Genomic DNA, 12,333 nt, shown 5'->3' with positions numbered 1-12,333 from the left:
ATGCTGGTAACTTTGCCATAATTTCCAGATTTATCAGAAATTGCAGTTGGAAGATTCCTGGGAATGGGAGGAAATAATACAAAAATCTGGAATGCTTCAACCAGGATATCTGGGAATTTAGGGAAAGTTACCTACCCTACTTGAAGGCCTGATGTGGCCTGTAAACCATGAGTTTCAGACCTTTTATTAGGGTGAAACTAGGCCTAATTGGTGTAATTGTTATGAGGTGTCATTGCAAACACCATTGGTGAAAACTATATACACTTCCTGGTGTTAAATATGAGGTGTTCTTGATTAACACTAAAAGTCTTAATTTCCTTTAACAGTGATTTAACACTGAAAAGTGTGGACACTTATCCAGTATTGAACTGAACACTGTCAGTGTTGATTCACCACTGGAGAATTTGATGTGTATACATATACACTGCTCAAAAAAATAAAGGGAACACTTAAACAACACAATGTAACTCCAAGTCAATCACACTTCTGTGAAATCAAACTGTCCACTTAGGAAGCAACACTTATTGAAAATACATTTCACATGCTGTTGTGCAAATGGAATAGACAACAGGTGGAAATTATAGGCAATTAGCAAGACACCCCCAATAAAGGAGTGGTTCTGCAGGTGGGGACCACAGACCACTTCTCAGTTCCTATGCTTCCTGGCTGATGTTTTGGTCACTTTTGAATGCTGCCGGTGCTTTCACTCTAGTGGTAGCATGAGACGGAGTCTACAACCCACACAAGTGGCTCAGGTAGTGCAGCTCATCCAGGATGGCACATCAATGCGAGCTGTGGCAAGAAGGTTTGCTGTGTCTGTCAGCGTAGTGTCCAGAGCATGGAGGCGCTACCAGGAGACAGGCCAGTACATCAGGAGATGTGGAGGAGGCCGTAGGAGGGCAACAACCCAGCAGCAGGACCGCTACCTCCGCCTCTGTGCAAGGAGGAGCAGGAGGAGCACTGCCAGAGCCCTGCAAAATGACCTCCAGCAGGCCACAAATGTGCATGTGTCTGCTCAAACGGTCAGAAACGGACTCCATGAGTGTGGTATGAGGGCCCGACGTCCACAGGTGGGGGTTGTGCTTACAGCCCAACACCGTGCAGGACGTTTGGCATTTGCCAGAGAACACCAAGATTGGCAAATTCGCCACTGGCGCCCTGTGCTCTTCACAGATGAAAGCAGGTTCACACTGAGCACATGTGACAGACGTGACAGAGTCTGGAGACGCCGTGGAGAACGTTCTGTTGCCTGCAACATCCTCCAGCATGACCGGTTTGGCGGTGGGTCAGTCATGGTGTGGGGTGGCATTTCTTTGGGGGCCGCACAGCCCTCCATGTGCTCGCCAGAGGTAGCCTGACTGCCATTAGGTACCGAGATGAAATCCTCAGACCCCTTGTGAGACCATATGCTGGTGCAGTTGGCCCTGGGTTCCTCCTAATGCCAGAAAAATGCTAGACCACATGTGGCTGGAGTGTGTCAGCAGTTCCTGCAAGAGGAAGGCATTGATGCTATGGACTGGCCCGCCCGTTCCCCAGACCTGAATCCAATTGAGCACATCTGGGACATCATGTCTCGCTCCATCCACCAACGCCACGTTGCACCACAGACTGTCCAGAAGTTGGAGGATGCTTTAGTCCAGGTCTGGGAGGAGATCCCTCAGGAGACCATCCGCCACCTCATCAGGAGCATGTCCAGGCATTGTAGGGAGGTCATAAGGACATTACATCAAAGTTGGATCAGCCTGTAGTGTGGTTTTCCACTTTAATTTTGAGTGTGACTCCAAATCCAGACCTCCATGTGTTGATAAATTGGATTTACATTGATTATTTTTGTGTGATTTTGTTGTCAGCACATTCAACTATGTAAAGAAAAAAGTATTTAATAAGATTATTTCATTCATTCAGATCTAGGATGTGTTATTTTAGTGTTCCCTTTATTTTTTTGAGCAGTATACAATGTACTGTATGTTTCTGTATGCGTCGTATATGATACATCAATGCATTATAGACATCTCTCCTCCACATAATATGCAATGTTGTGTGTGTCTGTGTGCTCTTGCGTGTGTGTGTGTGTGTGTCACTGTCAATCAGCATATTTCTATCCATTACACATTAGCTACATGTTAATCAAGATGATGTAGAGATGTAGAGATGCCTCTCCTCTCTCCAGATATTGCTGTGTATTAGTTGTTGTTAATCAAGATATTGTAGTGACGTAGAGATGTCTATCTCCAGAGATTGCTGTCAGCCCCAACAGCAGTGAGGTGATCATCTATGAGAAGAAGGGGAACGAGTGGACCAAGATCCACGAGCTGACTGAGCACAGTGGACGAATCACAGGTACCCACATACAATGAGACCCAAAGACGAATCACAGGTACCCACATATAATGGTGTCCCAAATGGCTCCCTATTCCCTATAGTGTACTAGTGTAGACCAGGGCCCTATTCCCTATAGTGTACTCGTGTAGACCAGGGCCCATAGGCCGTTTGGGACTCAGTCATAGACAGCCAGGAAGTGAAACATCATTGATTAGTCAGTAACTCCACTGAACACACACACACACACACACACACACACACACACACACACACACACACACACACACACACACACACACACAAACACACACACACACTGGATGCTAGCCTGAACATGTTGCATCATGGGATTCCAACTGCATCATTCTCTTCATTGTCTCCTTCTCCTAAAAACCTTCCAGGCATCGACTGGGCTCCGGATTCGAACCGCATCGTGACGTGTGCATCGGACCGTAATGCGTACGTGTGGACCCTGAAGGACAAGGTGTGGAAGCCCACTCTGGTGTTGGTGAGGATCAACCGGGCTGCTACCTTTGTCAAGTGGTCCCCTCTGGAGAATAAGTTTGCCCTGGGCAGTGGAGCCAGACTCATCTCTGTCTGCTACTTCGAGAAGGAGAACGACTGGTGAGAGACACGGAACACATTCAGTCAGTCGGTCGGTCGGTCGGTCGGTCGGTCGGTCGGTCGGTCGGACGGTTGGTCGCTTGCTCGCTCGCTCACTCACTCACATTCACTCACTCACTCACTCACTCACTCACTCACTCACTCACTCACTCACTCACTCACATTCACTCTCACTGTACCCTCTTACTAATACTGTTATTGTGACTGTTACTACAGTAGTACACTATAGGCTGGAAGTGAGGAACCATTTGAGATGTTCCCAGAAATAATCTACTGTGACCTTTCCCCTCTGACCTGTTATGGCTCAGTAGTGTCTTGAGATTTGTCCAGTATGAATCTATTGCAACCTTTGACCTTTGAGACCTCTGTGACCTCTGGCCCCTGCAGGTGGCTCAGTAAGCACATAAAGAAGAGCATCCGGTCCACGGTGATGTGTCTGGACTGGCACCCCAACAACATCCTGTTGGCTGCTGGGTCCTCTGACTTCCACTGCAGGTCAGAACCAACAGATAGTAACTGTCTCTAAGGCTTCCACTGCAGGTCAGAACCAACAGATAGTAACTGTCTCTAAGGCTTCCACTGCAGGTCAGAACCAACAGATAGTAACTGTCTCTAATGCTGTTGATGCTATTCTTTGGCTGATTCTTATTTATTCAACCTTTAGCTAGGTAATTATCAGGTCAGATTATTTATTTTCTAATGCTTGGTCAAGGAGCTGTTACAAAAATATGACAATATAATTACATCTGTACAGCACTTCTGCTTGATAAACCCTGCACCACCTTGGAATTGAATCTGATGTCATTTCGCAAACAATTTTGCCATAGTTTTGTGTTTTCTCACAACAGGTTTCTTTACCAAGCAATCTTAGAAAAGAGGTGCTATCTAGAATCTAAAAGGGTGATTCGGTTGTCCCCATAGGAGAACCCTTTGGAAAAGCCTTTTTGGTTCCAGGTAGAACCCTTTTGGGTTCCATGTAGAACCCTTTTCACAGAAAATTCCAAATGGATCCCAAAAGGGGTCAAGTGGAACTAAAAATGGTTCTTCTATAGGGACAGCTGAAGAACCCATTCGGAACACATTTTTCCAGGTGTGAGTCATAATATGGTGGTAGAATTTTTTATACCAATGTATATACCGTCTGTTTATACTATAACAGTATTTAAAAATACTCTCTCACACGTTCTATCTCTCTCTTTGTGATACAAAATAAGCAGGTAACGTTGTGCGAGCCGGGTCAGCCTATAGTGATACAAACATTACAATTCCCAAATTCTCTTCATGCAGGATCTTCTCTGCCTACATCAAGGAAATCGAGGACAAGCCAGGCCCGACAGCGTGGGGGGCTAAGATGCCATTTGGGGAGATGCTGCTGGAGACCAAGGACTGTGGAGGTTGGGTACACAGTGTCTCCTTCTCCCCCAGCGGAGACCACCTGGCCTGGGTCGCTCACAACAGCAGCATCAGTGTGGCCGACGCCACCCAGGGGAAAGAGTGAGTGAAGGAGTGAAGGGGTGAAAGAGTGAAGGGGTGAAAGAGTGAAGGGATGAAGGAGTGAAGGGGTGAAAGAGTGAAGGGGTGAAAGAGTGAAGGGATGAAGGAGTGAAGAGGTGAAAGAGTGAAGGGATGAAGGAGTGAAGGGGTGAAAGAGTGAAGGGGTGAAAGAGTGAAGGGATGAAGGAGTGAAGAGGTGAAAGAGTGAAGGGATGAAGGAGTGAAGAGGTGAAAGAGTGAAGGGGTGAAAGAGTGAAGGGATGAAGGAGTGAAGAGGTGAAGGGGTGAAAGAGTGAAGGGATGAAGGAGTGAAGGGGTGAAAGAGTGAAGGGGTGAAAGAGTGAAGGGATGAAGGAGTGAAGAGGTGAAAGAGTGAAGGGATGAAGGAGTGAAGAGGTGAAAGAGTGAAGGGGTGAAAGAGTGAAGGGATGAAGGAGTGAAGAGGTGAAAGAGTGAAGGGGTGAAAGAGTGAAGGGTGAAAGAGTGAAGGGGTGAAAGAGTGAAGGGTGAAAGAGTGAAGGGGTGAAAGAGTGAAGGGTGAAAGAGTGAAGGAGTGAAGAGGTGAAAGAGTGAAGGGGTGAAGGGGTGAAAGAGTGAAGGGGTGAAGGAGTGAAGGGGTGAAGGGGTGAAAGAGTGAAGGGATGAAGGAGTGAAGGGGTGAAAGAGTGAAGGGGTGAAAGAGTGAAGGGATGAAGGAGTGAAGGGGTGAAAGAGTGAAGGGATGAAGGAGTGAAGGGGTGAAAGAGTGAAGGGGTGAAGGGGTGAAAGGGACAAATTATAAGGCAGACGCTACCCAGGGGAAAGAGTGAGTAGCTATCACTAACAGAAAGGGTCCTTCTCAGTGTTTTCCTCCACTACTGGTGTCCTCTCGCCTCACCTCCTGAAAAGGGAAAAGGGAAAAGGGAAAAGGGAAGCCATTAGAGCCTTGGAGGAGATCCTTGAAAAGGAACCTTGGGTCCTTCTGATGTTCTGAGGAAGAGGCTAGGAGAAGGGATGTGAGGAATCTTTCATTTAGAAATTCACACAAAGAGAGGAACATGTCATTGACCCCTGACTCTTGATCTCTGACCTTGTGTCGATTGACAGGGTGACTCAGCTGACAACGGACCGCCTCCCTCTAGTGAGCGTGCTCTATGTGAGCCCCACAGAGATGGTTGCCGCGGTAAGAAAACACACCTCTCTCACTCTCTTCATTTGTGACCGACCAGAACCATAGCAAGGTTACTCAACATGTGAGCCTAGTTCACCGAACCACTTCCACCTGTGGGAGTTCATTGAAGAAATACACTCTCCCAGATGGAACACTGTCCCCTATATATAGGCTTTACAGGATCCCTTGTGGCATGGTATCCTACAGTTTGCTCCTATCGGTCCTGGTCAAAAGCAGTGCATTATATAAAGGCAATAGGGTTCCATTTGGGACTCAGCCATAAGGCAATATTATACATACCCTGCATACCTAATGTCTAAACCCTCTATGTTCCTAGCATACATACCCTGCATACCTAATGTCTAAACCCTCTATGTTCCTAGCATACATACCCTGCATACCTAATGTCTAAACCCTCTATGTTCCTATCATACATACCCTGCATACCTAATGTCTAAACCCTCTATGTTCCTAGCATACATACCCTGCATACCTAATGTCTAAACCCTCTATGTTCCTAGCATACATACCCTGCAAACCTAATGTCTAAACCCTCTATGTTCCTAGCATACATACCCTGCATACCTAATGTCTAAACCCTCTATGTTCCTATCATACATACCCGGCATACCTAATGTCTAAACCCTCTATGTTCCTATCATACATACCCGGCATACCTAATGTCTAAACCCTCTATGTTCCTAGCATACATACCCGGCATACCTAATGTCTAAACCCTCTATGTTCCTAGCATACATACCCTGCAAACCTAATGTCTAAACCCTCTGTTTCAGGGCCATGACTGCTGTCCGTTTCAGTTCTCCTATAAGGGCCCAGGCAGTCTGAAGTTTGTTAAGAAGCTGGATATCCCCAAGCAGACCTCTAGGGGCAGCATGTCCGCCATGCAACACTTCCGCAATCTGGATAAGAAGGCTACTGATGATGAGAGCAACGAGCTGGGCTGCCTGCACCAGAACAGCATCACGTGAGGAGAGAGGGAGTGTGTATGTGTGTGTGTTGTATGTGTTTGTATGTGTGTTGTGTGTGCCACATACACGTGTTTAGCAGATGTTATTGCGGGTGTAGCGAAATGCTTGTAAGTATACTGAATCTCTCTGCTCCTGTGTCTCCCTCCAGGCAGCTGTGTATCGTGTCAGGAACTAAGGCCCACGTGGACAAGTACAGCAGTGTGGGTCTGGACGGAGCTATGGTCCTCTGGGACTTCAAGGTACTGCCTACATACACCACATATAAAAGAGTATGTGGACACCCAGTCAAATGAGTAGATTTGGCTATTTTAGCCACACCCGTTGCTGACAGGTGTATAAAAGCACACAGCTATGCAATCTCCATAGACAAACATTGGCAGTAGAATGGCCTTAATGAAGAGCTCAGCGACTTTCAACATGGCACCGTCATAGGATGCCACCTTTCCAACAAGTCATTTTGTCAAATTTCTGACCTGCTAGAGCTGCCCTGGTCAACTGTAACTGTTGTTATTGTGAAGTGGAAACGTCTAGGAGCAACAACGGCTCAGCTGTGAAGTGGTAGGCCACACAAGCTCACAGAACGGGACCACCGAGTGTTGAAGCGCGTAAAAATCGTTTGTCCTCGGTTGCAACACTCACTACAGAGTTCCAAACTGCCTCTGGAAGCAACATCAGCACAATAACTGTTCGTCGGGAGCTTCATGAGATGGGTTTCCATGGCCGAGCAGCCGCACACCAGCCTAAGATCACTGTGCACAGTGCCAAGCGTCAGCTGGAGTGGTGTAAGGTTTGCAGCCATTGGACTCTGGAGTAGTGGAAACACGTTCACTGGAATGATGAATCACGGTTCACCATTTGGCAGTCCGACAGATGAATCTGGGTTTGGCGGATGCCAGGAGAACGCTACCTGCCCCAATACATAGTGCCAACTGTAAAGTTTGGTGGAGGAGGAATAATGGATTCGGGCTAGGCCCCTTAGTTCCAGTGAAGGGAAATCTTAATGCTACAGCATACAATTACATTCTAGATGATTCTGTGCTTCCAACTTTGTGGCAACAGTTTGGGGATGGCCCTTCCTGATTCAGCATGAAAATGCCCTCGTGCACAAAGCGAGGTCCATACAGCAATGGTTTGTTGAGATCGGTGTGGAAGAACTTGACTGGCCTGCAAAGAGCCCTGACCTCATCCCATCAAGCCAGGCCTAATCACCCAACATCAGTGCCCAACCTCACTAATGCTCTTGTGGCTGAATGGAAGCAAGTCCCTGCAGCAATGTTCCAACATCTAGTGGAAAGCCTTCCCAGAAGAGTGAAGGCTGTTATAGCAGTAAAGGGGGGACCAACTCCATATTAATGCCCATGATTTTGGAATGAGATGTTTGACGAGCAGGTGTCCATATACTTTTGGTACATGACATGACATTCAGAGACTCAGGAACCAATGGAGATTCAGTACTCTACTCAGAGATCAATTCAAAGGCACAGGGTGCGTCTGAAATGGCACTCTAATCCTTATATAGTGCATGGCATCCTCATCCATATTGTTATGAAATCATGTCCTAGGCCTAGCTACATGTAACCTGACTCATTATGTCTAGGGGTCCTAGCTACATGTAACCTGACTCATTATGTCTAGGGGTCCTAGCTACATGTAACCTGACTCATTATGTCTAGGGGTCCTAGCTACATGTAACCTGACTCATTATGTCTAGGGATCTTAGGCCTAGTTACATGGTCTGTAACCTGATTCATTATGTCTAGGAGTCCTAGTCCTAGCTACATGGTCTGTAACCTGACTCATTATGTCTAGGGGTCCTAGCTACATGTTCTGTAACCTGACTCATTATGTCTAGGGGTCCTAGCTACATGGTCTGTAACCTGACTCATTATGTCTAGGGGTCCTAGCTACATGGTCTGTAACCTGACTCATTATGTCTAGGAGTCCTAGCTACATGGTCTGTAACCTGATTCATTATGTCTAGGAGTCCTAGTCCTAGCTACATGGTCTGTAACCTGATTCATCATGTCTAGGAGTCCTAATCCTAGTTACATGGTCTGTAACCTGACTCATTATGTCTAGGAGTCCTAGTCCTAGTTACATGGTCTGTAACCTGACTCATTATGTCTAGGAGTCCTAGCTACATGGTCTGTAACCTGACTCATTATGTCTAGGGGTCCTAGTTACATGGTCTGTAACCTGACTCATTATGTCTAGGGGTCCTAGCTACATGGTCTGTAACCTGACTCATTATGTCTAGGAGTCCTAGCTACATGGTCTGTAACCTGACTCATTATGTCTAGGAGTCCTAGCTACATGGTCTGTAACCTGACTCATTATGTCTAGGAGTCCTAGTTACATGGTCTGTAACCTGACTCATTATGTCTAGGGGTCCTAGCTACATGGTCTGTAACCTGACTCATTATGTCTAGGAGTCCTAGCTACATGGTCTGTAACCTGACTCATTATGTCTAGGAGTCCTAGCTACATGGTCTGTAACCTGACTCATTATGTCTAGGGGTCCTAGCTACATGGTCTGTAACCTGACTCATTATGTCTAGGAGTCCTAGCTACATGGTCTGTAACCTGACTCATTATGTCTAGGGGTCCTAGCTACATGGTCTGTAACCTGATTCATTATGTCTAGGGGTCCTAGCTACATGGTCTGTAACCTGACTCATTATGTCTAGGGGTCCTAGCTACATGGTCTGTAACCTGACTCATTATGTCTAGGGGTCCTAGCTACATGGTCTGTAACCTGACTCATTATGTCTAGGGGTCCTAGCTACATGGTCTATAACCTGACTCATTATGTCTAGGGGTCCTAGCTACATGGTCTGTAACCTGACTCATTATGTCTAGGGGTCCTAGCTACGTGGTCTGTAACCTGACTCATTATGTCTAGGGGTCCTAGCTACATGGTCTATAACCTGACTCATTATGTCTAGGGGTCCTAGCTACATGGTCTGTAACCTGACTCATTATGTCTAGGGGTCCTAGCTACGTGGTCTGTAACCTGACTCATTATGTCTAGGGGTCCTAGCTACATGGTCTGTAACCTGACTCATTATGGCTAGGGGTCCTAGCTACATGGTCTGTAACCTGACTCATTATGTCTAGGGGTCCTAGCTACATGGTCTATAACCTGACTCATTATGTCTAGGGGTCCTAGCTACATGGTCTGTAACCTGACTCATTATGTCTAGGGGTCCTAGCTATGTGGTCTGTAACCTGACTCATTATGTCTAGGGGTCCTAGCTACATGGTCTGTAACCTGACTCATTATGGCTAGGGGTCCTAGCTACATGGTCTGTAACCTGACTCATTATGTCTAGGGGTCCTAGTCCTAGCTACATGGTCTATAACCTGACTCATTATGTCTAGGGGTCCTAGCTACATGGTCTATAACCTGACTCATTATGTCTAGGGGTCCTAGCTACATGGTCTATAACCTGAGTTGATGTGTGTATAGATGTGAGAAGTCAGTGTATTCAGCCAGGTGTTGAATGTACCCAGGAGACAGCAACTTACCGAGATCAGGACTAGCTCTTTCTTGACCTCTTGGTCTGCCAGTCTAAGCAGATTATTCATATGTTCATGGTGACAAAGTAAATATGTACAGAAACCACACTACAAAAATATATGCCCAACTAAAGAGGTTTTCTAACACAACAAAAACAAATAAAATCCGTCTGAGAGGCTTCTGTCCTCCTCTCTCTCCCGGACTGCCAATCACCTTCATTGGCTGCACCTGATGTGCTTATCAAGGCTCAGCTCAGCAACTAGACCCGGCTGCTGCCCCCTGGGGGAAGGAGTGTGGAAGTGTATCCTGGATAGTGTGTTTGCCTATGTTCCAACACTAACCTTTCCCCCATACCATTACACAGCATAGTGCACTACTGTTGACCAGAGCCTTATGGGTAAAACTCAGGCTGTTCTACTCTGTTAATGTGACATTTATTAACCTGTTTTTCTTCTTCTCTCTGTTTTCCCTGCAGCACTGAGTTGATGGAGGATGCTAGAGCCATATGCTGTGTCTTGCCATCTGTGCGGTCAGCATCACTCCAGCTGACCATGGGACTCACCACTACCAGTTGTTATTAACTTCTACATTAAGCAGTTAGTCACACCAGGGTTGGGGTCAATTCCATTTCAATTCCAGTCAATTCGGAAAGTAAATCAAATTCCAATTCCAATTTTAAAAAATGTTCCTCATTGAAAAGCATTGAAGAGAATTGGAATTTCAGTGTACTTTCTGAATTGACTGGAATTGAAATGGAATTGACCCCAACACAGAGTCACACCACTGTCAAGTGACCTATTATTTTACACAGATAGATGTGTTATCATGTGTATTCATTTTCAACTGGAACAGTAGACGCTTCTGCAGCTTCAAGATGTTTTGCAATAAATCATGTTGCTTTGTTCTGGGTTTCAATCAACGAATCAATATTTTTGAGTAAATAAACATGCTTTCTACAGATTCTGGTGGACTGAGTTTTCATATTGTACTGTGGTTCCTATGTGATAAATGAACTCACACCCAAGTGGTATGTTTGGTGTATATTTCTAATACTGTAATAAGACATATTATAATATAAACCATAATGTCCATCCCTGGCTGAGTGCTACACTTCAACAAGGTATTGTGTCTATGGCAGTATGGCTACAGTGAATCTACACTCCGGAACTGTTATAAATGGTACAAAGTACAATATAAATATACAAAATACAAAGTAACATGTGTAAGCAAAAGGCTGCTGCAGGTGCTTGAGGGTCGCTCAAGGAGAAGTCAAGGAAGGTCAATGTTTTGCCAGCTGTTACTACTGTAAATTAATAGCTTTTCTTGTCTATCTCCGCCCACTGTGACCACCGCCCACTGTGACCTCCGCCCACTGTGACCACCGCCCACTGGTTTGAGTTCCCCAATGAATAACAACATGCAGAGCTACTAGCTACTAGAGAGGAAGAGGCGGAGCCAGAGGATTTACTCACGTCAAAGTCTGTCCACGGGGAATACAGCGTTATTCACTGTGTTTCTATAGGTTTAACAAGCAGATCGATAGGTAGCTTGTCACCTGCCTTCCCGCCTTTGGGACAACAACTCATTATGTATAGTATCTCTGCTGCTACTGCATAGATTTAAACTAGGGGCGTTACCCGACCTCCCTTTCCCCAAGAGGAGCCAATCAAGACAAACCTTTTATTCCACCTGACCATAGATAATGATAGAGAAAGCACTGAGTATGCACATCATTTAAGAACACCTGCTCTGTCCATGACAGGTGAATCCAGGTGAAAGATATGATCCCTTATTGATGTCACCTGTTAAATCCACTTCAGTCAGTGCAGATGAAGGGGAGGAGACAAGTTAAATAAGGATTTTTAACCCTTGAGACAATTGAGACATGGATTGTGTCTGTGTGCCATTCAGAGGGTGAATGGGAAAGACAAAAGATTTAAGTGCCTTTGAACGGGGTATGGTAGTAGGTGCCAGGGGCAGCGGTTTGTGTCAAGAACTGCAACGCTGCTGGGTTTTTCACGCTCAACAGTTTCCTGTGTGTATCAAGAATGGTCCACCACCCAAAGTACATCCAGACAACTTGACACAACTGTGGGAAGCATTGGAGTCAACATGGGCCAACATCCCTGTGGAACCCTTTCGACACCTTGTAGAGTCCATGTCCTGATGAACTGAGGCTGTTCTGAGGGCCAACTCAACATGACGAAGGTGTTCCTAATGTTTGGTATACTCAG

General features: G+C 46.0%; 1 protein-coding gene across 1 annotated transcript in view; it reads left to right on the top strand.

Moving 5' to 3' along the window:
• LOC115171933 (actin-related protein 2/3 complex subunit 1A-A-like) overlaps positions 1-11,059 on the top strand; it is a 13,832-nt gene extending 2,773 nt beyond the window's left edge. The window contains exons 3-10 of the mRNA XM_029729186.1: positions 2,236-2,340; positions 2,724-2,946; positions 3,334-3,441; positions 4,234-4,440; positions 5,527-5,602; positions 6,385-6,575; positions 6,728-6,818; positions 10,575-11,059. Of these exons, the coding sequence (XP_029585046.1) occupies positions 2,236-2,340; positions 2,724-2,946; positions 3,334-3,441; positions 4,234-4,440; positions 5,527-5,602; positions 6,385-6,575; positions 6,728-6,818; positions 10,575-10,580 (1,007 nt within the window). The 3' untranslated portion in view covers positions 10,581-11,059. The remainder of the gene's footprint in view (positions 1-2,235; positions 2,341-2,723; positions 2,947-3,333; positions 3,442-4,233; positions 4,441-5,526; positions 5,603-6,384; positions 6,576-6,727; positions 6,819-10,574) is intronic.
• Positions 11,060-12,333: the final 1,274 nt, after the last annotated feature.

Source organism: Salmo trutta, chromosome 32 (genome assembly GCF_901001165.1).
Source record: "Salmo trutta chromosome 32, fSalTru1.1, whole genome shotgun sequence".
Classification (NCBI taxonomy): Eukaryota; Metazoa; Chordata; class Actinopteri; order Salmoniformes; family Salmonidae; genus Salmo; species Salmo trutta.
Note: the sequence above shows the minus strand (reverse complement) of the source record. Positions and strands in the feature narration are given on the sequence as shown.